The 26202-nt window shown below is 36.7% G+C and overlaps 4 protein-coding genes and 1 long non-coding RNA gene across 6 annotated transcripts in view; 2 read left to right on the top strand and 3 right to left on the bottom strand.

Annotated features, from left to right (window-relative positions):
- Positions 3158-3806, top strand: LOC109130752. Its single transcript, XM_019240747.1, has 2 exons — positions 3158-3686; positions 3778-3806. The coding sequence occupies exons 1-2, from the start codon at positions 3158-3160 to the stop codon at positions 3804-3806; spliced, it is 558 nt and encodes a 185-aa protein (XP_019096292.1).
- Positions 4518-5008, bottom strand: LOC109131427. The gene is made up of 3 exons (XR_002037064.1): positions 4927-5008; positions 4695-4760; positions 4518-4610 (listed from the first exon to the last, which is right to left on the bottom strand). It is a non-coding gene; the product is annotated as an uncharacterized LOC109131427 (long non-coding RNA).
- On the bottom strand, positions 13089-14549 carry LOC104777822 (putative F-box protein At1g33020). The gene has a single exon (XM_010502147.2). The coding sequence runs from the start codon at positions 14436-14438 to the stop codon at positions 13092-13094; it is 1347 nt and encodes a 448-aa protein (XP_010500449.1). The 5' UTR covers positions 14439-14549; the 3' UTR covers positions 13089-13091.
- Positions 15396-18717, bottom strand: LOC104777821 (aspartyl protease APCB1). 2 transcript variants are annotated; one of them, XM_010502146.2, is made up of 10 exons: positions 17966-18573; positions 17759-17882; positions 17433-17662; positions 17095-17334; positions 16783-16936; positions 16603-16694; positions 16389-16503; positions 16223-16295; positions 15964-16118; positions 15396-15746 (listed from the first exon to the last, which is right to left on the bottom strand). In XM_010502146.2, exons 1-9 carry the CDS (start codon positions 18571-18573, stop codon positions 16012-16014), a joined length of 1743 nt encoding a protein of 580 aa, XP_010500448.1. In that variant the 3' UTR covers positions 15396-15746; positions 15964-16011. The 2 variants fall into 2 exon arrangements, with proteins under 2 accessions (XP_010500448.1, XP_010500446.1); XM_010502144.1 differs by lacking the exon at positions 15396-15746 and having other exon boundaries at positions 15794-16118; positions 17966-18717.
- LOC104777820 (DENN domain and WD repeat-containing protein SCD1-like) overlaps positions 21476-26202 on the top strand; it is an 11256-nt gene continuing 6529 nt past the window's right edge. Inside the window, exons 1-14 of the mRNA XM_010502143.1 lie at positions 21476-21857; positions 22457-22550; positions 22794-22995; positions 23242-23383; positions 23562-23662; positions 23781-23844; positions 23987-24100; positions 24182-24399; positions 24495-24549; positions 24636-24710; positions 24936-25131; positions 25420-25543; positions 25612-25666; positions 26015-26059. Coding sequence (XP_010500445.1) covers positions 21684-21857; positions 22457-22550; positions 22794-22995; positions 23242-23383; positions 23562-23662; positions 23781-23844; positions 23987-24100; positions 24182-24399; positions 24495-24549; positions 24636-24710; positions 24936-25131; positions 25420-25543; positions 25612-25666; positions 26015-26059 — 1659 coding nt within the window. The 5' untranslated portion in view covers positions 21476-21683. The remainder of the gene's footprint in view (positions 21858-22456; positions 22551-22793; positions 22996-23241; positions 23384-23561; positions 23663-23780; positions 23845-23986; positions 24101-24181; positions 24400-24494; positions 24550-24635; positions 24711-24935; positions 25132-25419; positions 25544-25611; positions 25667-26014; positions 26060-26202) is intronic.

Here is a 26202-nt window from a genome sequence, read left to right as displayed (position 1 = left end):
GCCGTCTAGGCGCTAGGCGCTCAGCAGACGCCTAGATGACCGTCTAACCCGCTTAAAATTACATACATTTTATTTTAATATTTATTTTTGATTTTTAAATTACATATAATTAAATTATTATGTTTTATATCTATATACGTAGATATACATAATTATAAACATTTATATGTTGTTAATATAACTTAAATAAATGTATTTTTCTTACCGTTGTTTATAATTTATAAATTTTTTATTTTTATAACATATATTTTAATATAATTATATATATATATAATGTTTTATGTTGTAAACGTCTAAACCGCCTAAAAACCGTCTAGGCCCCGACTAAGCGTTCTAAGCGCTAGGCGTTGGGTCACCGCCCAGATACCGCCTAGCGCTTTCTTGAACAATGATTATAATTAATTAAAGAATAACATTATTATCTTTTTGCATTTTTGTTTTTTGCTTTAAACTTTTTGAGCTACAGTGTCTATTTTTGGAAAAAACAAAAGAACTATATTTTTAAATATATATATATATATATATATATATATTTTGGATTTTTTTTTTCAAAAAAATAATCTTTTTACTTCAAATTTTCATGTTTTAAAATATTTTGAGAATAGTATAAATCAAATAATGACATGTGTTTCTCCAATTACATTGTTTTTTGAAATAACTGTATTGCTAATTTGTTAAGTATTGGATTTTTTTAAAAGATATATATATATATATATAAAATAAAGAAAAACTAATATATATCGATAATTATTTAAATCAAATGAATTTGGCCAAACTTTAAAATTTCAATCCAAACAAAAAAGTGTTGTTTATTCGATATAAAATGAACAAATAATTACATAAAATTTTACTAACATCATTTAAAGTAAAATTAGTATCATTTTAAGTGATGTTAATAAAAATTAATAAATACATCAGTTATTAAGTGAAGTAAATTTACATATTTGTATCAATATTTCGTAAGTGATGTAAATGATCTAGATTTGCATCAATTATAATGAAATGATGTATACAAATCAATAACAATATTGATTGTTGTAACTAATGTTAAAATATAATTTTTATATCAATTATTAAAAAATAATTTAAAATAATAATACTTAGTTTTGTGATACTAATTAAGTGATAAAATACGATTGGTTTTTTTGAAATGAAAGTATCTATAGCAAGTAAACATTCTATACATTAATTGAGAGAGATCATTGGGATTGATTGATTGGAATAATCATAGATAATGATTGATACGAGTATCTGTAATACGTCCCCACAAGATAGAGGGAGACTTCGAACTCCAATCTTGGAACAAGCTCGTTGCAAAGCAGGTCGTGGCAACAGTTTCGTGAGAGCATCGACGAGCTGATCACGTGTGGATACCTGTGAAACACGGAGGATGCCAGCTTTGATTTGTTGTCGGATGAAATGATAGTCGAGAGCGAGATGTTTCATGTGGGAGTAAAAAACCGGGTTGGCACATAAATATGTGGCACCGACGTTATCACAATAGATGTCTTGCAGAGGTGATAGTGTGATACCTACCTCCTTGAACAAAGAACCACCACCATATCTTCGAGGTCGTGTTAGCAATTGCTCGATACTCTGCTAGCTTCCGCCATTTAGTATGAGTTTTGGTGAAACAGGGAGCGGTGTAGCCACTAGTTTAGTGTCAGCCATGTTGTGGGTAGCGAGGAGATCAAGAAAATATTTCCGTTGCATAAGGTGAACCCTTGGGGTCGAGCCATATACATCTTGTCCGTTAACTCAACTTGAAGGAAGACATTATTGATATCCAATTGTTTGATGGCCAGGAGTGAGAAACCGCGACCTCTAGTATTAAAAGAATGGTTGTAAACTTAATAACGGGGTTAAAAGTCTCCGCATAATCAACCCCATACTTCTCATGGAACTCCTAAGCAACCAACCACAGCCAAGAACATTTTGAGTCTTATCCGGAGGTACCAAATTCCACGAGTTATTGTGGAGTTGAGCGTCATACTCCACAAACTTTGTGCGACACCACTTCTAATATTTTAAGGCTTGAGCAGCTGTGGTTGGCTCACGTGATTGCTTCATAGCTGCAATATGAAGATTTAATTTACGTTTTGGTTTGATAATGTTGTTTTTGGCTCTAGTTTGCATCTTGTGGATATTTTTAGGTGGTGCAGCGGGTGGAGCGGTTTGAGGTTGGTGGGGTGGTGTGGGTATTCGGTTTGAATCGAAAGATGGAGTTGGTGATGCAGGGTTTACGGAGGTGGAGGAAGGTTGAGTGTGATCTGTGGGCATGGGTATTGGGCCATGTGTATTTGGAGTAGCGGGCTCAGGAAATTGAGAAGGAGAAGAAGAAGATAGAGAAGAAGAAGACGACAGAGACGGCGCCGATTATTGAAGGTCTATGCCAGGGGTTCCAATTGTTGGCGACGGTGACGCCGGTGGTAGACGAATTGTTGTAGCACTTGGAGTGGCCACCGACCTATCAGCAAGTTAAGCAGTAGGCAAGGACTTCTCAGAAACAGAGAAAGTGAAGCGGGTTTCATCAAAACGTACATGAAGGGATGTGTAGACGCGTCCAGTGGGAATATGAAGGCAGTAATATGTACTCTATTAGCAGATTACCATCAACAACTGCTCCGATCTCAGCTCCAATCTCCTCCGGCAAGAACACGGCACAATTGTCTCAAATCCAATCTCAGATTCACAGAAGTAAAACAGAGAATGAAGGAGTCGAAGAGATACCGACGACTGAAGTGACTGAGACAATGGGCTGTACATTACCTCGGTCCAGCAATAGTCCAGCATTGCAAAAGCCCAAGTTCAACAATGCAGACAGGCCCAATATGTCCAGCAGTGTAGTCAGGCCCAATACGCAGAAGAAGTCTTCCTCCTCTCAACGGCTAACTACACCTGCACAAAGAGACGAAATCAGAGACAATAAAGTGAAAGCAATGAAGGACTGCACGGATCGTATACCACTCAGCAATATGTTTGAATGTTTGGACACATATGATGTGTGATATGAGTAGTGAGCTGTCAAGGGTAAAACGCTAACAATGTAATGCCCATATAAGGCAAACTATGTAACAAACCTAAGATAAGGAAATAAGAGAGCAATGTTCTTTACCTAAAAGAGCCGTTGTGCTCGCTTCTTCATGGTATCAGAGCTATGGATCAAGCAATCCAACTCTATTCTCCTCCTACTCTTCATATCTCTAACTGTGTCACTGTGAAACTAACAGAGAAAAACTATCTTCTCTGGAAAACACAGTTTGAGTCGTTTCTTTCTGGTCAAAATCTTCTCGGGTTCGTAAATGGAGCTTTTCCACAACTGCTTGCCTCCATTCCTGTTCTTGCAATCGATGGTCAAGTCAGTCATGTTACAAATCCGGACTTTCTAGCTTGGCATCGTGCTGATAAAGTGGTACGCGCTTGGTTACTTGGATCTCTCTCTGAAGATATTATGCGCGATGTTGTCCACACCACTACAGCTCGAGACCTCTGGTCGGCTTTGGCACAGCACTTTAACAAGATATCAGCTTCTCGACTTTTTGAACTACAACACAAACTTCAAACCGTTGAGAAGTTAGATAAGTCAATGGATGAATATCTAAAAGAAATAAAGAGGGTTTGCGAGCAACTTGCCTCTATAGGAAGTCCGGTTAGTGAACAGATGAAGATATTTGCTGCTCTAAAAGGTCTTGGTAGGGAATATGAGCCTATCAAAACTTCGGTGGAAGTTTCAATGGATGCTCAGCCTTCTCTGACCTTGGATGCTGTGATTTCAAGGCTCACCAGTTACTCTGACCGCCTTGTAAGTTACAATAGTGGTTCAGAAGTCTCTCCTCACATGGCATTCAATACCATCAGCACTGTTTCGTCTGGCTACTACAACAACAACAACAGAGGAAGAGGCAACCCTCGTTATGGTAACAATCGTGGCAGAAATAACTTCTCAACTAAGGGAAGAGGATTTCATCAGCAAATATCTCAAGAACCTGCAGGACTTACCAAAGTGATTTGTCAGATTTGTGGAAAAGCAGGCCATCCAGCTTCTAAGTGTTGGCATCGGTTTGACAGCAGTTACCAGTTTGACAGTGTACCTTAGGCCCTAGCTGCACTTCGGATTACTGATGTCATTGATCACAATGGAAACGAGTGGGTATCAGATTATGGAGCTACGACTCACGTGACTAACTCGCCTCATCACCTACAACAATCTCAGGTTTATGAAGGAAATGAGTCAGTTATGATGGGAGATGTAAGCTTCCTACCTATTACTAACACCGGATCAGAAAGTCTCCCTTCAACCTCTGGTAATTTACCTCTTAATGATGTTCTTGTTTGCCCTGGTATTGCAAAGTCTTTATTGTCTGTATCCAAGCTTACCAATGATTATCCCTGTACGTTTCAATTTGATGATGATGATGTGCGTATTTATGATAAGGCAACAAGGGGGTTGCTAACAAAGGGAAATTACAGTAATGGACTCTATACGCTGGGGAACTTACATAGAGGAGCTGCTCATCAAGTCTATTTCTCGTTCAGACAGCAAGAAGCGAGTGAAGAAGTATGGCATAAGAGACTGGGGCATCCTCATTTGCAAGCTCTTCAGCATCTTTCTGCAATAAAAGCAATTAACATCAACAATAAAAGTACCAAGGCGATTTGTGAAGCTTGTCAACTTGGGAAGAGTAGTAAATTACCTTTTTCCCCTTCAACTTTTGTAGCTTCTAGACCCCTGGAGAGAATTCATTGTGATCTTTGGGGTCCTTCACCAATAATGTCAGTTCAAGGATTCAAATACTACATAATCTTTATTGACAATTATTCCAGTTTCTGTTGGTTCTATCCTCTCAAGCTCAAATCTAATTTTCTACAAACGTTTTACAACTTTCAAGCTCTTGTTGAAAATCAGTATCAACAGAAGATTGGTACCTTTCAATGTGATGGTGGTGGTGAATTTACAAGCAACCAGTTCACAGCTCACCTGCAGAAGCATGGGATTCAACAGCTTATTTCCTGTCCATATACACCACAGCAAAATGGGTTAGCAGAAAGAAAGCATAGGCACATTGTTGAAATTGGATTATCTATGCTATTTCAAGGAAAAGTACCTCAAAAATATTGGGTAGAAGCATTCTATACTGCCAACTTCTTGATCAATCTCCTACCTTCCTCGGTCTTGGACAAGAATCACAGTCCTTATGAAGCTTTAACAGGAAAAACTCCCACCTATTCAGCTCTCAGGGTTTTCGGTTGTGCTTGCTATCCCACCCTATGTGACTATGCCACAACAAAGTTTGATCCACGGTCATTAAAGTGCATTTTTCTTGGGTATAATGAGAAGTATAAAGGTTATCGATGCTTACTTCCTTCAACGGGTCGAGTCTATATCAGTAGGCATGTAATCTTTGATGAAGCTACCTTTCCATTCTCAGCAACTTCGACCAGTGGTCATCAGCAGTATACCTCTCTTATGCAGGCTTGGTACAAGAGTTTTCCTGAAACACAATCCAACAAGACACAAGAGTTAGATCCACCAAGTGAGGAAAGTCAACAACTGCTCCAACCTCTTTTTACACCAGAAGACTTTCCACCGCTTCCGCTTTCAACAACTGCTTCGCAAAGACATACTTCAGATGTATCCACTGATAGAATGGAGGAAAGTATTGGGTGTACAACAGGCTTTGATCTTGCTTCTATAGGCAACAGCTCTCCTTCTTCTGTCAGGACGGATACTGAGTCTTCCTCACAAGTTTCAGAATCTGCTGCTCCAACTCCTTCTGTTACACCTCCACTTAATGGATCTTCCTCTGAGACTTCCACTCATACACCTATCAATCAAGCTATTGTGGTTCAGGAAGAAATTTTTTCTACTCCCTCCTCAGCCTTTGTTGCTTCTGCATCAGAAACTGAGATATCTTCAGTTGTCTCTTCACCAACAACTGCTCCGATAGCATCCTCGTCAAGACCTGTGATAGCAACACAAACACTTGTTCAGGTTAAACCCACTCATGGGATGGTAACAAGACTGAAGGATGGAATACGAAAACCCAATCCACGGTATGCTTTGTTAACTCATAAAGTTTCTTACCTGGAACCCAAGACTGTTGCTGCTGCTCTTAAACATCCTGGTTGGAATGGAGCAATGTCAGTGGAAATGGGCAATTGCAAAGCAGCAAACACCTGGTCCTTGGTTCCTCCTGAACCTGATATGAATGTTTTAGGAAGTAAGTGGGTTTTTAGAACAAAACTGAATGCTGATGGATCATTGCAGAAGCTTAAAGCGCGATTAGTGGCACAAGGTTTTAATCAGGAAGAAAGAATCGATTACCTTGAAACGTATAGTCCTATTGTCAGAACAGCAATTGTCAGAGCTGTGCTTGACTTAGCCACCAAAATGCAATGGGATATCAAGCAAATGGATGTGGAAAACGCCTTCTTGTATGGAGATCTTTCTGAAACGGTGTATAATAAGCAACCAGCTGGCTTTGTTGACCCTGACAAGCCAGACCATGTGTGTCTCCTGCACAAATCTCTATACGGATTAAATCAAGCTCCTCGAGCTTGGTTTGATAAATTCAGCACATATTTACTTGAGTTTGGTTTTACGTGCAGTATCCCATATCCTTCTCTCTTTGTGTATAAACGAGATGGAGCAATCATCATCCTTCTGCTATATGTTAATGATATGCTTATCACTGTAAATAGCTCCTCCGCAATGACGACGTTCCTTACAGCTCTCAACACTCAATTTCGCATGAAAGACCTTGGACAGATGCACTACTTTCTGGGAATTCAAGCACATTTTCATTCATCCGGACTGTTCCTCTCTCAGCAGAAATATGCAGAAGACCTATTAGTTGCAGCTGCTATGAGTGAGTGTTCTCCTGAGCCAACCCCTCTGCCACAACAGCTTGAAATAGCAAGAGAAAAACATAAGGAGCCATTTACAAATCCTACATATTTTAGAAGTTTAGCAGGAAAACTTCAGTATCTGACACTTACCAGACCAGATATCCAGTTTGCAGTTAATTTTGTTTGTCAGAAGATGCATGCTCCAACCTTTGATGACTTCTACCTTCTCAAGAGGATACTCCGCTACATCAAAGGCACAGTAACAATACCTGGTCATGATCAAATCGCGGACATTTTCACAAAGTCTCTTCCAGTCGGACCGTTCACCTCTCTACGATACAAACTCGGTGTGGTCCTTCCTCCCACACAGAGTTTGCGGGGGAGTATTAGCAAAGTAGCATCAACAACTGCTCTGATCTCCTCCGGCAAGAACACTGCACAATTGTCTTAAATCCAATCTCAGATTCACAGAAGTAAAACAGAGAATGAAGGAGTCGAAGAGATACCGACGACTGAAGTGACTGAGACAATGGGCTGTACATTACCTCGGTCCAGCAATAGTCCAGCATTGCAAAAGCCCAAGTTCAACAATGCAGACAGGCCCAATATGTCCAGCAGTGTAGTCATGCCCAATACGCAGAAGAAGTCTTCCTCCTCTCAACGGCTAACTACACCTGCACAAAGAGACGAAATCAGAGACAATAAAGTGGAAGCAATGAAGGACTGCACGGATCGTATACCACTCAACAATAGGTTTGAATGTTTAGACACATATGATGTGTGATATAAGTAGTGAGCTGTCAAGGGTAAAACCCTAACAATGTAATGCCTATATAAGGCAAACTATGTAACAAACCTAAGATAAGGAAATAAGAGAGCAATGTTCTTTACCTAAAAGAGCCGCTGTGCTCGCTTCTTCATACTCTGCGTGAGAGAGTATCCAAGGAAAATACACTGTTTGGACCGAATCTCAAGTTTGTGACTGGTATAGGGCTTCAACCGAGGGAAACAAAGACACCCAAAAATCTTCAACTTCTCATAACTAGGTGGAGTTTGAAAAAGACGATAGAACGGAGATTGATTGGAGAGAACTGGCGTTGGCAGCCGATAATGAGATACACAACAGTATTAAAGGAAAATGGTCAATACTCAGTTAGAACATAGGCGGTGGATAGTAATATGAGAGAAGTCTCAACTACAAGAGGGTGCTTTCGCTCGGGAATACCGTTGTGCTCCGGTGTATGTGGAGGAGATGTCAAATGAGAAATTCCATGAACAGAAAGGTACTCACGAAGGGCCAAAAATTCTCCTCCATTATTAGAAAACAAAGTGCCAATCTTCTGTTGAAATTGGATTTGTGTGGAAGTGGAAAGAGCCAGGATTATCGAGTATAGTGACATCGGATTTGTGTGGAAGTGGAAAGAGCCAGGATTACCGAGTATAGTGACATCGGATTTGTGTTGAAGTGGAAAGAGCCAGAGATTACCGAGTATAGTGGTCAACAATGAGAAGATAATAATTGTAATTGTCGTTAGAGAGTATTGGAGATGTCCACACATAAGAATAGAGATATTGAATAGGGCGTGTTGAGAAAATTGTGTTCTGAGAGAAAGGTAATTTGTGGCTCTTATTAATAAGACATTCTGAGCAAGGAGACGGCTTATGAGAAGTCAAAACTTGAAATGTAAATGCAGAAACAATATTGCTTAATAATGAAGAAGACGGATGGCCAAGCCTGGAGTGCCACATAGGAAGAGAAGCTCTCGAAGTCGTGAACATGGTAAGAGCAGCGACTTGTGTTGGTGAGACCGGCAAGACAGAGAGATCATCGCTTGTTTTCCCTTGAAAAATTGGAACCCCATTGCTAGATCCTTCATCTGAAAAGAAGCAGGCAAGAATTCAACGGAGACATGATTCGTATTGCAAAGTCGATAAACAGAAATAAGGTTACGCTTAATGTGATAGGAACACATAAAACTTTATGCAATCGAAGGTCACTAGATTGAGAGGGAAGAAGCTTGGAACCCGTGTGTGTGATTGGCAAAGGAGATCCATTTGCAACAACAACATCATCATGACCAGCATATGACTCTTGAAGAGATAAAGCATTTAAATTCGACGTCATATGGTGAGTGTTACCGCTATCAAGAATCCAAGGATTCGGATGATAAGAAGACCCAACCGCAAGATTAGCTCGTGGTTGCAATGGACAGAATGGACTGGTTTGATTCTGAGGCATCGTGGGAGAGCGTTGCTAGAACTGTGGACACCAACGCGCACTATGGCCTTGAGTGTTGCAGACTTGACATCTGCCTAAATATGGTCTGTAAACGCGGGAGTCATGTGTGTTGGTAGACGAGTTACCATTGGAGGTAAGATATTGCTTCTTGGTGTTATAGTTGTTGTTAAGACCATTATGATTTTTGTGATTGCGTTGTGTAGCAACGTTGGTAGTAACCAGGATCTGAGACTAAGTAGCTTTGGCAAGAAATTTGGCCTCTTGATTAAGGAGTCGCTCATGAATGTAAGTGATGGTTGGAAGGATGTCTCTACCTTCAATTTGATCAACAACAGGCCGATATTCGCCAGGAAAACCTTCAAGGATGTAGTCCACTTGTTCTTCGTGTTCGACAGATTTACCAAGAGTAGCAAGCGTATCAAACCTTGTCCTGAATGTAAGTGTTGTGTTATTGAATGTGTATTACAAGGATGATTACAGACTCATATATATTCTGAGACAAGAGGAAGACTCTAGGTTATACAACATATGGAATGAAATACAAACAAGGAATGTGAATATTGAGGTAGTGAAGGCGTGATACAAATGTATGATGTATCCTTGACAAATATGATTGTCTCCTTAACAATGAAGCCTTGGAGAAAGTCATCAATCGTCTGATTCCCCTTCGTCCAATATTTTAGCTGATCTCGTAACTGGTTGATATGACCCCAGCTAGGCTTCGCATAAGTAGCAGCGAGTGTAGTTCAGATCTCAGCGGCAGTCGTGGTGCGGGACAGAATTGGTTGAACAGTAAGCGAAATGGATCCAAGAAGAGCACTACAGATCAACTTGTCTTGTCGATTCCAGGTGAGAAGATCTGGATTTGGAGTGGTAACACCATTAGTCAAGACAGTGGCAGCGGGAATTGGTGTTGAGCCATCAAGGTGGCCAACAAGACCATGTCCATCAACAAGGGCATGAACCTGCAACTTCCACATGACGTAATTGGTTTGGGTGAGTTTAGTGACGTTTGTCATGTTGAGATTAAGAAGTGTTTGGTTGTTTGTGGTGATGGCGTCTGCCATTGTTACCAAAGTAGCCATGATAAGAAGACGAAATGTTGAGAAAAGTATATATATATATATATATATTTTGTTAAGTTATGGATCGAGAAGCTCTGATACGGTGATACCACGCATGTATGGGCTGAATGTATGTTTATTGATGAGTACCATAGAGACATTATATACAGAGTATTACAAAGTATCTATAGCAAGTAAATATTATATACACTAACTGAGAAAGATCATTGGGATTGATTGATTGGAAAAATCATAGATAATGATTGCTACGAGTATTTGTAACAATATTTAGGTTTAGGGTATCTAAATATAAATCAGTAAATCTTGGGTGTTGATTAAAAATGAATCTCATGCTATTAGCTATCGTCCTTCAGTCCTTGTTTCCTCTGCTTTTCACTTTTTTTGTTTTGTTTTGTCATTTTGTGAGTTTTATAGTCTTATAAAATAAGTGACAGAGAGCTAACCTTTTGAGTATACTCAAATTAGAAAATAAATGTATCTATGCTTCTTCTTCTGGTTCTCTCTGACGTATACTGCAAGAAACCGTAATGGTGCTGAAGTTTCTTTCCTCAGTCATGCTATAGAGCCACCAATAATCGTTTTTGCAGCCAAGAGACCTCTTAAAAAAGCCATATTTTGTTTTCTGAAACTAAATTGAGTCTTGGTTTTTAACTACTCTTTGGGAGTCCAACGTAAATCAAATTCTTGCAGAAATAAAAAAAAAGTACACATCTTACATCGCATATAGCAAAGAATAATGCCACTACAAGAAATCTACTTCTTCTGGATTCGCTTAAATCAACTACTTCTTCTCTCTCCTCTGTTATATTTGTTCTGGTGCTAAGCGTGGGAAGAGATTTCCTGCCTCGTGGTTATTTTACCTTTTCGTTACCCAATTTGTTGGGCGTCTGATTGTTTGGAATTGAAGTCTAGGTTAAATTTTGTGTTCTCGGGAGCATAACATGAAAATTTTTTAGTACCTCGAAGAACCTACACACTAGCTCCTCAGTATTGTGCCCTGTGAATAATGTTTCATTGATGTTGATACTCTTGAATTATTTTCACGTTTCAGTCTGTGTGTTGGTTTGATCATGTATTGTTCTTTTAGTATGTCTTCTTGGAGTGCTCATCTAAATTGACACCATCTGATTCATTTGGTATCGTTACGAGGAGGCCATTGGTGTTGCAGCTTCACAAGACTGAAGAAGGGACTACTAAGTACGCTGAGTTTAATGTATGTCTTTAAATCTCTAAACATATTTGAATCTTGGTTTGTGTGGAAGAGAGGCGTTGATTTAGATTACTATGTATGGTGAGCTGTTGCAGCAGCAAATTTGTAACATTTCTAAACAAAAGGAGAATGGAGAACTACAACAGATGGAGATTGAGCTTCGAGCCCAATGATTGCAATGGCAATCAAGAGAAGGACAGAGAGCTTCATGCGATTAAACTAAAAGAGGTCTGTTGGCTGGTATATATAATAGGAAAAAAGATGGCTAGCTACGCGAAATATTGGTGAATACATAGTTACACATGCCAAATATACTATTATATACTCAACTACACAAATTATACGTATTACATGGTCATATGCATGAACTATATGACGTTATGCGGTCAACATCATAGACATATAATTCAGTACACCGGTCAATTGACTCCGGCGAAGACCGACGTTGACTCCGGCGAAGACCGACGTTGACTCCGGCGTTGACCAACACTTAGAAAAAAAAAATCTAAATTAAAAAAAAATATATTATAGTAAATTATTTATGGGTTTTCATGATTAAAAAAAAAATTCTATTCTATATCCAAATATATCTTTTATATATCTCTAATATATTCATTCTTATAATTAATTACTTTTTATTTTTTAAGCTAAAGTAAATAGTTAAATAAAAATCATTTATAATTATTTCTTGAAAATAATTATAAATTGTTTTTATATCTTGAAAATCATTAGAAATGATTTTATATCTTGAAGATTATTATAAATGAATTTTTTTATCTTGAAAATAATTACAAATGATTTTTATTTAACTATTTACTTTAGCTTGAAAAATAAAAAGTAATTAATTATAAGAATGAATATATTAGAGATATATAAAAAATATTTGGATATTGAATAGAAAATTTCTTTTAATCATGAAAACCCATAAATAATTTACTATAATAATTTTTTTTTTAATTTAGATTTTTTTTAAAGTATTGGTCAACGCTGGAGTCAACGTCGGTCTTCGCCGGAGTCAATAGACCGGTGTACTGAATTATATATGTTTATGATGTTGACCGCATAACGTCATATAGTTCATGCATGTGACCATGTAATACATATACTTTGTGTAGTTGAGTATACAATAGTATACTTGGCATGTGTGACCATGTATACACCAATACTTCGTGTAGCTAGCCATCTTTTTCTAATATAATATATCTATCTATTTGTAAGTGTGTTTGCTATCAGCAACTAACTTGTGTTTCTTAATAAGTCATTCATATAAGCTTTGAATGTGTTCAGGGCATTAATAATGTTGGATTCGACATTGGTTTAGCAAAAATGATGAGTGAGTTCTTGCTTGTGTTATTCTTATGTTCATACTATAAACAGAGTTTAACATCTCTACGAGTATCAGTGTTTGATTTTGATAGGGAAATCGAGCAGGTGGAACCTATAATGAGCTGTAAGTGTATCAAGGCATGTAAGAAATCAGAAACTTGTATGATTGTAAACTTTTTTCAGTTAAGGTGAGGGAGCTCTTGATACAGTTATACACCCTCCTCTGCAGTTACGTATCAACCAGCATTTTCGATATCCAATTTTTCTTCAGAGATTTGTTTAAGTTAGAAATTAAATACAACAGTAATTTCTGGTATCATCTAGGTTAACATTACGAAAAAGGAGTTTTATTATTAAAAAAAAACATTGTAGGGTAAAAACATTAGTTTATTCCTAGGATTCGTGTAACAAAATTAAGACATATATATATAACCAGGAAAAACAAACTAACAAGACAACAAAGTGATAAAAGCTTACACGAAACCTGTAAATGAGAGGTGTCACACTCACAGGTTTTGATACCTGTAAATTCATCATCATCTAATAGACGCAGAGCTTCAAATTTGTTAATGCTCTCAAACGAACCAGGATCTTGTTGCGGGTGATCAGCAACGATCATCATCACTTCATGGTCTTTTTCTCTATATGATGTTGATATGCTGCTCGTGGGTTTACAATTCTGTTCCGGTGGGCTTATAGACGTTGCGGCACATGTTGTCGTCAAAAGATTATTCAGCTTAAGATCCTCAACATGGTCTACAAAGGTGTAAAGTACTGTATTCGAATTCTCCATCGCTTCATGGTTACAGTGGACTCCAACATGTTGGAGAGTGTTCCTTTGGGGATTGAAGTAGAGAACATGAAACCGTTTAGATGTATTTTTCTTGGACAAAACAATTTCACCTGTAGCAGTCACTCCAACAACGGAAAAAGTATAGGAGTTAGGGAGATTACTACTCCACAAAGAGTAGAAAGATTCTGACCATTCCTGTTTCTCAACATCCTCTAGAACCCACGTACGCAACTCAAGGTCAAGCCTTCCACCAGATTCTCTATACCACAAACTAATAGCAGCTAATTTACCCTTATAATTCATCAACTGTTTACCATAACAGAATACGTTCTCAATAAACTTGAATTTCTCAGACCTAACATCAAAGCAAACTATTCCAGGCGTTGCATAGTCGTCACTTCTTTTAACTAAGTAATAATAAACCCCATTGATGCAAATCCCTTCATACCCAACCGTATAGCTGAATGGACATTGAATCTTCCTCCACGTCATATTTTGAGTTCCTAATGTCATAACATAATGAACCGTTTCATAATAATCTGTAGAGTCTGCAAGCAATACCTTATGTTGCATGTCAATCGGATCAAACCCTAGAAAGCATCTTCTTATCGGTCCGCACGTTTTCAATTCAGGTAAGATCGTATACTGTCCCGTGATAGGGTTACATATTACCTCATTTGATCTCCCCCTAGAGAAATGGATCAAACCAGAGGAATATCTGCAACTGTATCTAACGCTTGTGTTTTCAGAGAAGGTCGAATGTAATTCGGCGCGTACTACCAGAGAAGACCTCTCATATGAATTCTGAGGTTGAGGCGACGAGAAGAAGAGCAACTTAGAGCCTCGTTTGACAGCGACAGCGACAGCGAACAAGAGACGGGGACGAACCGATGACCTGGTCAGGAACAACTTGCTGAAATATGGACGGCGAAGCATGGACCTCCATCGCTTTGACACGCAGTGACACCTCCCGATTGATTTTGCTGGCAATCTCGAGAAGATATCTAGATAGAGATCATAAGGGATACAATCTAGCCTCGTTTTTGGTCGTCTATTCATTTCGGATGGAGAAAAATTCTCAGAGACTCTCTCTATATTATATGAAGACCTAATACCTAATTAGATTTGTCAGCGCTAACCTAAGGCCCAGGGACCATGGGCTTCTCACCATACACATTTATATATTTTACAACGAATGGGTCTTACTGATCGTGAAACCCCTTTGTTTATGAATTCTTAAAATGAAAACCTTAACCATTGAACCATTTGTTTGTTCAGTGTAGTCTTGACTATTGAGTATTCTAAGTGTTCCAAATCAGGAGTTATTTAAGTGCTAAGTGTTCTAAGAGTATTCCAAATCAGTTTGAAGAGTCTCTGTACTAAAGCTAGGACTTGATCCAAGAAACTTGCAAATTGTTCAAAAGCATTGTGTTCGTGGAGTTTATTGTAAATTTCGCTCTACCGTGTTCTAATCTTTTACAAGAAATGTAACACTTATTATGACAAACACACAAGAACGTGCAGAAAAAAAAAACAAAATTAATTATTACACATAGTATAATAGAGCTGACCTATGAGTTTAGTGAAAAGACAACACGTAAGAAACATAAACTAACCTATATGACTTTAGAGAAAACAAGGTAAAAGAAGCTAAACTTTTCAACTCTATTTTGCATCAAGATTTGAAACAGTTAGTATGTTAAGTTGAATTAAGTAAAGCATAAATCTTTCACTGTTGTTACTGCACAAGCCATTGTTCAACAGATCTAAACAGAATCAATTTACAAACCTCTAATAAATCAAATATTCACTGACATCATCATTCATATTTGCATACATATGACTATATATCAAATATAATTTAAAAATCAATTCTTCAATGGGACTCCTTGTTTTATGAAAACACAATGTAGAATAAGAGATTTCCCAACTCCAAAGTAACAATATTAGGACATTGGTAACCAGAAAGAACGTACAAAATAGCTAGGCCAACAAAGTGATAGCAATTACTCTTTTACATGAATTTGGCTTGGCATCCAAAATCAAATTACCTAAACGCCTAAACCTGTTCTCACTCTAGGTTAGCTAGTAACTTCGTATGTACCAGTTCTAGATGAGGACTGCCGGCTGCTTATTCTTCACTGATGGTTTTGGCCTTTTTCTAATGATATTTAGTTAGGTCTTGGTGTAAAAGGCCTGAGTCGAGTTGCTTTGTATCGTTAACATTATGATCCTCTACATAGTCTACAAATGCAAAAAAATTACCACTAGTGTAGTGAAATAGTTTAACGTATAGTTCAAATAAAGATTTGATAATAAAGAACATATATGATATTTTTAATCATATCTAGTTTATAGTATCAAAACTTGATTAGTCGTCTTCATTTTATGTTACAATGTGTAATTTACGCCTAACTACTATTATACAAGCGTGTACTATGTGTCACGTTTATACACTTACGTAAGAATTGTGGATCATTCAGCCTTGAAAGAAAGGTACTTTTGTGAATCACAATATGTGATCAAACTCACGAGGCCGAACGCAATCTGATTTCATCCATCCGATCCTCTGTTTCAAATTGTCATAGACGATCAAGTGTCCACGCATCGATATATCTACAACAACAAAACAAAACATTTTTCTCATAAGTTCCATGTTCGATTCTTATTATTGAGACAAGAAATTTGGGTTTACAGATAAAATGTAACTTTTTTTTTACCTCCAAGAATAATGGTGGAACCATCATGAACACTGCTTCCATCTAATATCCCCAGACAAATATTCCCTTTGTCCTGAATCAAAAGTGTGTACGAAAACTCAAATATATAAATCCATATCAAATTCGAAAGCAGCCGCTATTATTAGAGCTTATAGAGAGTGCTTACGCTGATGATCAAGTAATCCTCGGGTTGAATCAAGAGTCTTCTTGATATGATCAACCATTTGCTCCCTATTTGCAGAGTTATTGGTCTGAAGAACTTCTTAACATCTGACAAGGAACTGCATATTATCGAAACCAATAACTCGTTAAAGATATGATCTTTCTTACACCACACAAATCAGAATGGTTCTACAAAATATCATTGGTTCAGAGGGTACCTGATGGGGAAGTTAGTTTTAGCTCTCCAACAGATAGGCAGCGTTTTGTCTGAATCATCGTGTATTAATTCTAAACCAGAAACTTCTTGAAGCTTTCACCAAATAAAATAGTAAAACATCATTGACCAGAAGATTTTCATCTAACAAAAGGCAAATTAGTTTCCATATGTGATTACTTACTGATGCGACCAATTGGGTGTAAGCCTGGTTAGGGAAGTACGTATAGGAACTTCCTGTATCAAACAAGGCTTTCCCTACTCTTCCGTTTTCCCCATCTAAGCTAAGCATAGCGTTCCCGTAGCTCATCTTTGTAACTTGCATCTGATAAACCTCCCTGAAAGAACCCAAAAATGATTACCTTAGCATATATGCAAGTGACAAAGATTTGAAACTTTTTAAGAATGTACCAAATTCTATTCAAATAAGCATGCAATCAAAGCTATTCTAAGCTGCTAGGTTTCTCAGATTAGGCTGATTACGTTAAGCACTTACAAACGGGAATGGTGAAGCATAGGAACCCATGTGATTCCATGTGATGGAACCAAATCACTTCCCATGAAAATATATCCTTCACCGTTTAAATCAGAGGCAAGGCAATGGCCAACCACATTGCTGATAATACCTCGGCTTGCAAGTTGAGAAGGTAAGCTAATTTTAGCTCTGCTTAAACCGAGAATCCCGTCTGTCTTTAGCAGAGTGTTCAACAGTAGCCCTTGCTGATCATATCCGCACCTTAAAGTTCCAATCACGAAAGCCAAACTCACAGCATGAAAAACACTCAATATCTTCCGTAACAAAATCGCAAATTCTTAACAAAGAGTAATGGTTACCCGAAAACTATATCTGACTCGGCTAGTGATCCATTGTGGAGTTTGAGATGAAACTTATCTTTGGTGAGAACTCCCATGGAATAGCTATGATCAGCATATTCAATCTCGTAGTCACACTGTTGTAAACTCTCAAAATGTTCTGTCATTTGATTCCTTTGGACTTCTACACATAAGGGCTCCGAAGATCGAACCAAGTTATCGTTTTTTGGCTTATATAATTGATTAGCTCCCTAAATCCCACCAAAATATCCAAAATGTTCATCAGCAATTCCACAGAAAAGAAAAACCTCCTTAAATCTCAAAAACTAACTAGATCTTTGAAGTACCTTAGCACAACTAGTGCAAGGCGCGTCACATTGGATCCAAGTCAAGTCACTTCCAGTATCAATATCAAGATGATAGTAGTGTCCATCTTCAGGCTTTCCAACAAGAATCCGTGTATAATACAGCCTACAACAAAACAAATCTCTGTTTACTTGTGCTTTAAGCAACACACAAACATTCACATTTCAGATAGTCTAAAGCATACATACCCATCTGGATACACGTTACCACCGACGGGGAACATCGTAGTGGAGGAGGATGAGTCAACAGAACCAGCGGTTGTAGATAAAACACTGTTGACTTTCACAGGGTTGACCAGCTCTAAATCCATTGCTTCCACAAAGATTCCATTCTCTACACCCAAATCTTCCGCTAAGATCCGGTCATGGAACTCTCGAGCCCTCAATTTGTGAAACACAGGGAAAACAAACGACGTCGTTTCGCGGTCGCTGTTGTCGTCGTCACGGTTCCTCTCATCAGAAACCCTAAACATCGTAACAGAGTTGGAGAAAACAGAGCCGTACAGAGCAATCACGATAAGCGAGATACCGAGAAGACTCAGAACTAATCTCGGAGAACTCATGGAGAGATCTGAGAACCAGAGTTGAAATTGCGGGTTTTGGTGAAGTGGGTCGGGTTGAAAACTCGGGTTTAGGTCTTCCTCGGGTGGGATCTCTAGTGGGTAATCGTGATCAGTGAGGGTGAAGGCAGATATTGTTTTGCCTTGTGAAGGGTCATCGGATGGTGGGAGAGTGATTACGACTACGCCGTGGACTCGTTGTTGTTGTTGTTGCTGGTCATGAAGTTTTGGCTCCATTCTTTAGTGATTAATTCCGATCGACTTGGGTTAGGTTTCGATCGGAGATAGAAGAGAAGAAGATTAATGGCAGAGTACAAGTGGTCAAAGAGTCAAGAAGGTAGCTTTGCATACACGATGGAAGCTGCGACGAAGGAGAGGTTTATTTTGTCTACTATTTGAAATTGAATACACACATACACATATGTACTGACATATCCATAAACATAAACTTTTTTTTTTTTAATTTTTTTTTTGCTTTTTAGAAAACTAGTGTATACCCTGATTGATCGTATAAAACGGTAAAATTAAGTAGAAAATAAATTAAATTTTGCTTACAGTTAAACCCTATAAATATTCCATTTTATAATGCGTGGAGGAAAATAAATTTATTTTTACTACAAAACTTTAAATTAGACAACTTTTATAATTTCTTGCTTTAAATTTTGCTTGTTATTAATTTGTCAATTTTTGATTCTTTTTGGGACTAGTTAATCAAAGGGTTTGTAGTGCTACAATATTTTTTTATATATAGAAATCATAATAAAACCTCCATATTGATAGAGTTTTAGGAAATACTACAAGTTATCGTTAAATTCTTTAAATCTTAATTTTCACATTTTAGAGAATATTTGATACAATTATATTGATTTTATAGAAATCATAATGATTTTGAATCTAAAAATAAAAATAATCACATATTATAATATCTTTCTCAAAATTAAATTGTTCTGATAATATGATACAATTTTGCGGTTTGAAGTCAAAATTGTTCTGGTAATATAGTACAATTTTGCGTCCTTCATTCTCTCCCAATTCCATTTGGTTTTCAGATATTACCAAAACCTCTGAGATTTCCTTCGATTCATATTCTAGTATATACCCAAAACATATGCCATGGATGCATATCTGCAACATACGTAAATCATCATATGACAAGATTAAAGTGACAAAGTTAATCATAACACCTGAAAATTGAATCATTTACCTTGGAGAGCAAAACATGAATGAATAGTAAGAGATTATTGTAACTAATAGCCTTCAGCGCCTCAAGGATTTGACAACTTTTGATTATTGTCCAATTGGCAACTCTTTCCTTGAAATATTTTAAATACGAACTTTATCTCCATCCTAATAGATTTGGGCAGAATCCTTGGTGAAAATAATTAAATATATATATATATATATATATATATATATTTGTGTAGTTTGTTTATAATAGTCAATGGTAAGTATCTATGATTTTTTTTATGTATGATGTAAAAACAAAATTCATTACACGACATTGAGTTGAATCATAATATTGGGTTGCTCTTGTTATTTGTACGTAGATTGCTCTGTATTTGTTTCTTCCAAATTCCTCCTTCCACATATCCCATTTGCAATTTATTTGAATGCAAATATTGTGTTCAACCTATCCATTATTTCAATTGGTGGTAGAAATATATTTAAGAGAAGAATAATTTAGAAAAGCCATTTATGATAACACTTGTGAACATGAAACTAAGTACATTAGCTAACTACTTCTTTCCTAAGCAAATACACATGAGGTTAAGCGATTGTTTTCTTAATTTGCAAGTTTTCACGCTGTTGTTTATATGTGTTATGGGAATGGTAAGAAAACTCTTTGTATTACAAATAAAATTTCGATTAGTTCATTAACATGGCCCATTATCTTAGTTTTTTTAAAATGCTGATCACAAAGAAAAAAATTTAACCAAAAGAAGAACATTATTTTACCAATTTCCAAGTAAAAAAATATATATATAATAACAATCTGAATAAATGCCGACAACGGTTGTGATATTTGGTAAAAAATAATGTTATTTTTTAGAATAATTTATTCGTTTGTGTAGAATAATTTATTTGTTTGCGTCTGTTCATTATAGAACTGTATATTTTCATCATATTTTATTCACATTTTTGCATCACTACTTTTTGTTTTAATAGTTGTGTCTTTTCAATAGTCATGTCTTTTGAACTCTATATATATTTGTCTCTTCTTCAATAACTGACAAATTATTGTTCATTGGAACACATTTTCTATTTTATGTTTAATCAAAATAAGTTGAATATTAATATCCAATATCATATGTTATTTTACAATCTAACTAAAGATTTTATAAATGATTAGAAATTTAATACAATTTTAAATATATAATTTAGAGTTGCGTCTATTTATCTTAACCCTTCTTAAATTATGTATTTTCAATATTTTATTTATTTATTTTATTTTTAGAAGTTGTGTATTTTTACTATAATTCTTCTGATACATTTTCACTAAAGATTAAATATGTTTTCTAATTATAATTATTTTATTAGAAAGTTATATTTACTCATTACAACTATTCGTTCCATATTCTCACTTAAGAATTAATTTAAGATCACTTTGTCATAATAGTTTTTTACTAGTAATATAAATATTAATAACTGTTATGATAGTTGCAACTCTTTATCATAATTTTTCATCAAATATCTTATATTTATAATACATTAAACAATATTTTTGGCAAGATTATCTCGATTGAGTATGACTTTTCATTCTATAACTTTTTATTTAGAGTCATGTGTCTTTGCCATAATATTGTTATCGTAAACAATATTTTCGATTTTCATTTTGATGGTTGTGTTTTTTTAGTTTTTACTAACAATTTACTATTTATTTATGTACTTTTAACCCTTATTTTCTCCTTTTAAAATAATTTTTATTTTATTAGCGAATATTTTAACTTTTAAGTACTTCAGGGTAATTTTGTAGATTTGGGAGATACATGTCAAGTATTTCGATTATTAGGTGGAACATTTAGATGATACATGTACAAATTTGGATTTGTTCGGGTAGTGGGTACTCTTTAGAATCCTATTCGGGTCTCCTTCTACCACATTAGTTGGTAAATTTGTGTGAAATGGAAGACTAATGAATAATATTGCGAAACGGCCCTTTTAGTTATTTTCCCCTTAGAAATTTTACGAACGACTCACTAAAAAAACAAAAACAAACAAGGGAGCCCGAATTGGAGCAACTACTTTTCTCCATCATCACACCATTCTCATCACATCATCGTCGACGAAATTGGAAATCCAGATCATGCACTAGAACCTCCCCAGTTTCTAGATCTCGAGGAGGAACAATGGGTCGGATCTTTGAGTACTTCGTCGTGTGTGGACTAGGTCCGGAGATGCGAACCGTGGATGGAGATCTTGGATTCCATGGGATGCAAACGTTCTACTTGCCTTCGCCTCTTGACCAGTTCCCTCCTACTGATCAATCCCCTTACCCTGCACCTCCTCCTCAGCTTCCTACTGTAAGTTTGGACCAATTTCATCTTTTCGAATTGGAGGATTTTGATTGGGTTTTAGGTCCGTTCTGGTGACATTTCTTTGTTTGTTTGACGGCGGTGAAATGTGGAATCAGCTTTGTCTAGTTGCTAGGTTTCTTCTGTATTGCTAAACGAAAGCATTTTCAAGTTAGTAACTGGAGAGGCTTTGATTTTGATCTAATACGGTGATAAATGTGCTCGAATTTGGACTCTAGGTTTTCTTTCTAGTTACCTCCAATTTAGTTGAGTTGGGATATTGAATTTGATTTGCCTTCTACCAAGAAATGAGCTTTTGAAAATTGTTCAAAGTGTGGTTTGTTAAGGGAGATTACAATCGTATGTTGCCACAGGGAATTTAGTCTGGCTCAACCAGAGAAAGAGCTAGTTCCATTGTGTAGTTGTTCGTTTATTGTTGTTATTCACAGTTATTTTTCTTTGCTTTGGTCTCGTGATTGTACTTTGGAGATTTACTTTTGATTTATTAATCATCTGTTTAAGAGGTTAATGTGCTTGATTAGGTTAAGCCTAAGATATATTAAACTCAGGCGGATTTTCATGAGTCAGCTTCTTTTCTTTTGGGACAGTGTGTTCTTCCTGCTGGGGTGGAGTTCCATTCTTCTGGGTTTGCTTCTAATGACCCTGCAAGTTTCCCACGGAGCTATCCCATAGTCTTGACGGGTATGTGATTTTCCTTAGATTGCATACGTGGAGTTTTGTATGCATTGCGTTGTGGCTGCTCCACGTGCGATGTTGTTTCGGTAGCAGTAGAACTGTTTTTGTGGAGACGTCGTCTTGCTCTCGTTTGTCTAGTCTTTTTTTTTTCTTGTTGCAATGTCGGATTTACGTTGGTTTGTTTTGAATACACCTGCTTTAACTGTGGTAGGGGACCTCTTACTGATTATTTTGATAATTTTTGCACAGAGGGTGATGGATCAAAAATATTTGTCAGTTGCATTGCATTTCGGGATCGAGTCTGTGAGGATATTATTGAAGCTTATCGCTTACCGCCGAATACATACGCAGACAAGTGTATATGTCTTGTGTCTCACGCCCCCAATTTCCGTGTTCTTCGGAATTCTCTCGAAGAGATTTTTGTTCTTTGCTTCTCTTCAGAAGGAAGCTGGTAAACACTATGCTAAAACATCTCCGTCTTGTCTATATCTAACATGAATTACGCATTGTGTTACTGTTTCTTTATATTATATTATTTGATATATTTAGTAAACATATGTGGATGAAGCTTGCATTGGTATTTCAATAACTTTTGTGTTGATTTTATCCGCTTGAGAAAAGTTGCTCTACAAAACAAGAAAAACAATCACCATTAGTATGTTTGAACTTTGATGTTAATGCCCTTCAACCTTTTCAGTAAACCATTGTGGGATATTATCGCCTATATGGTATCCAATGTGCCTTTGCCGACTCCTGGAAAAGACAGAGTCTTGTTTGCTGTCGAGAATTGCCTGCTCTCAGTTGAAGCACCTCCAGAGGATAGTCTTCCTCAGGCAGATGTATGAGTTGTGCTTTTGTCTCCTTAATCTGTATTGAATCCTTTTCCTTGGCTACTTTGTAGTAACAACTTTGGAGATTTCAATTTCCTGACATCTACAAGGGCGAGTGTTCCCTGATTTCTTTCAACACTTTTCCGATAGAGTTATGTAACATTTCGCATGGTTTTACTGAATGCAGATATCTCTCCAGCCTCTTGTACAATGCTTGGATGTCGATAACTTGATTAAGTTGTTTACATCTGTACTAGTTGAAAGGAGGATTTTGATTCGATCTAACAAGTAAGTTTCTCTATGTAGAGACAATGAGTTTCAGTGACATTTTTCTAGATGGTTAAAATTTTCATATCATCTCTGTTTAAGCATCACATTTATTTTGCTTCATCGTGAATCTCAATAGGTATTCGCTTTTGACGCTGGTGTCTGAATCCATATGTCATTTGATTTATCCTTTCCGATGGCAGGTATGTCATAGAACACTGATGAAATCTCAGTTTATCACTTAAACAAATATGAACTCATTTGTAAGCATGCTAAGCCATACATTTCTACTGACTAAAACATTTCATCTAATATTTATTATTTGTTTGTTGTATGTTTCTGAAGCAAGTCTACATTCCATTACTATTTTTTAGTGGAGTAGACTACATTGATGCACCAACACCATATATGATGGGTCTCCACTCTGATGTCGATACGTCCAATCTTGCTATGGATGGCGTGAGTCTTATTTTATGTCATTTTTACCCTCTTTAAGATTTAGACAACCTTATATTGGTCTCACAACATTGCCATTTTTAGGTTGTAGTGGTGGATCTTGAATTTAACCAAATCACTACTTCTGAAGAGATACCTCCGATTCCAGAGCCTGAGTTCAGCGCGTTGCGAAACGATATATTGAAACTACTGCACCCTAATGTTGTAGGGATTGATCAGTTGAAGGGCTTTGGTAATTCTGTTGAGCAGTCCCCTAAAAGCCTTAGCAAACCTTGGGGAGAGGATCATGACCTTCAACTCAGGTGACTTAGGAAACCTATGATTGCCTAAATTTTATTATCTTTTTCCATGGAAACTTTTTGGTACTCATGTTATACAAAATCGTTTCCTATGGCAGGGTTATATTCTTAAAGTTTTTTGCATCTATATTGGGTGGCTACCGCAATTTCATAGTATGTGATTTTTATTCTTCACTTATATTATTTATTCACCACTATTATTGCACATCTTTTCTTAGTTATATGATTCTTTTTGTCAGGAAAACAAAGTTTTTAGCACTGATGCGTTTCTGAAGAGACGGTCCCGTTCCACAAATCAGCCACCAGAGCCTATGGTAAGCTAACTGGTCCATGAATGGAATGCCTATATCTACAGTTACTGCAATTTATAACTTCACATTGCTCTCTTTTGTTCCAATTTGTGTGGTAAACTGTCTTTTCACATATTACTTTTGAGTTATTACTATTTATTTTTATTCATTCAAAAGTGTTAAATAATCTGACTTACCTTTTGTCTGTGGAATAATTATTTTTATTGGTATTATTCTAATTGTTTGCAGTTGGTTCAATTCTTGGGCTCTTTTGCATTCCTCGATTATCTTGAAAGGCGTCTAGGCTCTGATGAGAACAGTACTAATCTCCTCGAGAAGTTACAAGATGCAGTTGGAAGGGGTCAAGATGCGATGTCAATTTTGCCCAAATCTTCTATGGAGCCTGAAATAATCACAATAGCTGAGCCAGAAGTTGAAGAATCAGGTACATTTAGATCTTTTGTTTGGTTGATTTTGTTAGATCGCAGAAGCTGAATGATATAAAATTGAGGTTATTCATTTGCAGAAACTACCGAGAATAAGAATGTATCTTATTGATTTTTGGCTGGCCACCAGTAGTTGGGCAGAGAAAAAATTTGCAAATTGGTCTAGTATGCATAACTGTAGAAAAGCTATTAAGAATCTTTTAGTCTGTTCTATTTTCTGGGGAATTATTGTCCGTCTACTGAGTTTGGGATCATGTTCTGATTTATCTTTACTCTTTTTTTGTCAGCCACCAGGTATACCTATGACAGGTTTCCCGCGAGTGTTAGGTCAGAGGAGCAAGAAGAAAAGCGAAAGCAGATCCTTGCAGCAGCAAGCGGGGCTCTTGAATCCAATGGAAGGCATCCTCCAAGGTATATCCTGATTATCTTGGAATAGCTGTCGGATTCCCTTACTTATTTTTTATATCTTCCAATTGTAGCTCACCGCCAGGGAAGAACACCAAAGAAGACAATTTCAGTTCAATGGAGAGGGCTGTAAGTGTTGCTTGTAATCTTGTTGCTCTAGCATGCCTTCAAACAAATCAATATGACATGAAGAGGTGTCATGGCTCTGACATGTGTGGATAGTTAATCAAACTGAACTTATCAATCTTTACACAGAATTATATTACGATTGTAAATGAAAGTTGATTTCTCTTGTTCTTGTACGAGATCAAGAGGGTGCTATCAATTCTTATTTTGGCCTTCATTTTTCTTCTTTTGTAAAATAAGATTTATTTAGAACTCAATTAAATATGAAAAAAAATGTCCAGAAGAATTCCGTTCTAAATGCCATACCATTACTTCTCCTCTTTACAATGATATTGTAACTACTGTTTGCAGGCAGAGAGAGAACGAATGGTCTTGGATATACAAGTCAAGTTGCAGGTATTTCTTCTTGCTTGTGTGTTTAAAGATTCCAGTTTGCAAGTCTGGAATGATTGAAATTGAATTTCTTCTTCAGAATGGTTTCATCTATTGAGAATTTTGTGAGGAAAAGAACTCCTAAAGAATTAGAAGAAAAAAAAGTA

The sequence above is a fragment of the Camelina sativa genome, chromosome 3 (genome assembly GCF_000633955.1).
Source record: "Camelina sativa cultivar DH55 chromosome 3, Cs, whole genome shotgun sequence".
NCBI lineage: Eukaryota > Viridiplantae > Streptophyta > Magnoliopsida > Brassicales > Brassicaceae > Camelina > Camelina sativa.
This window is presented reverse-complemented; position numbering and strand designations above follow the sequence as displayed.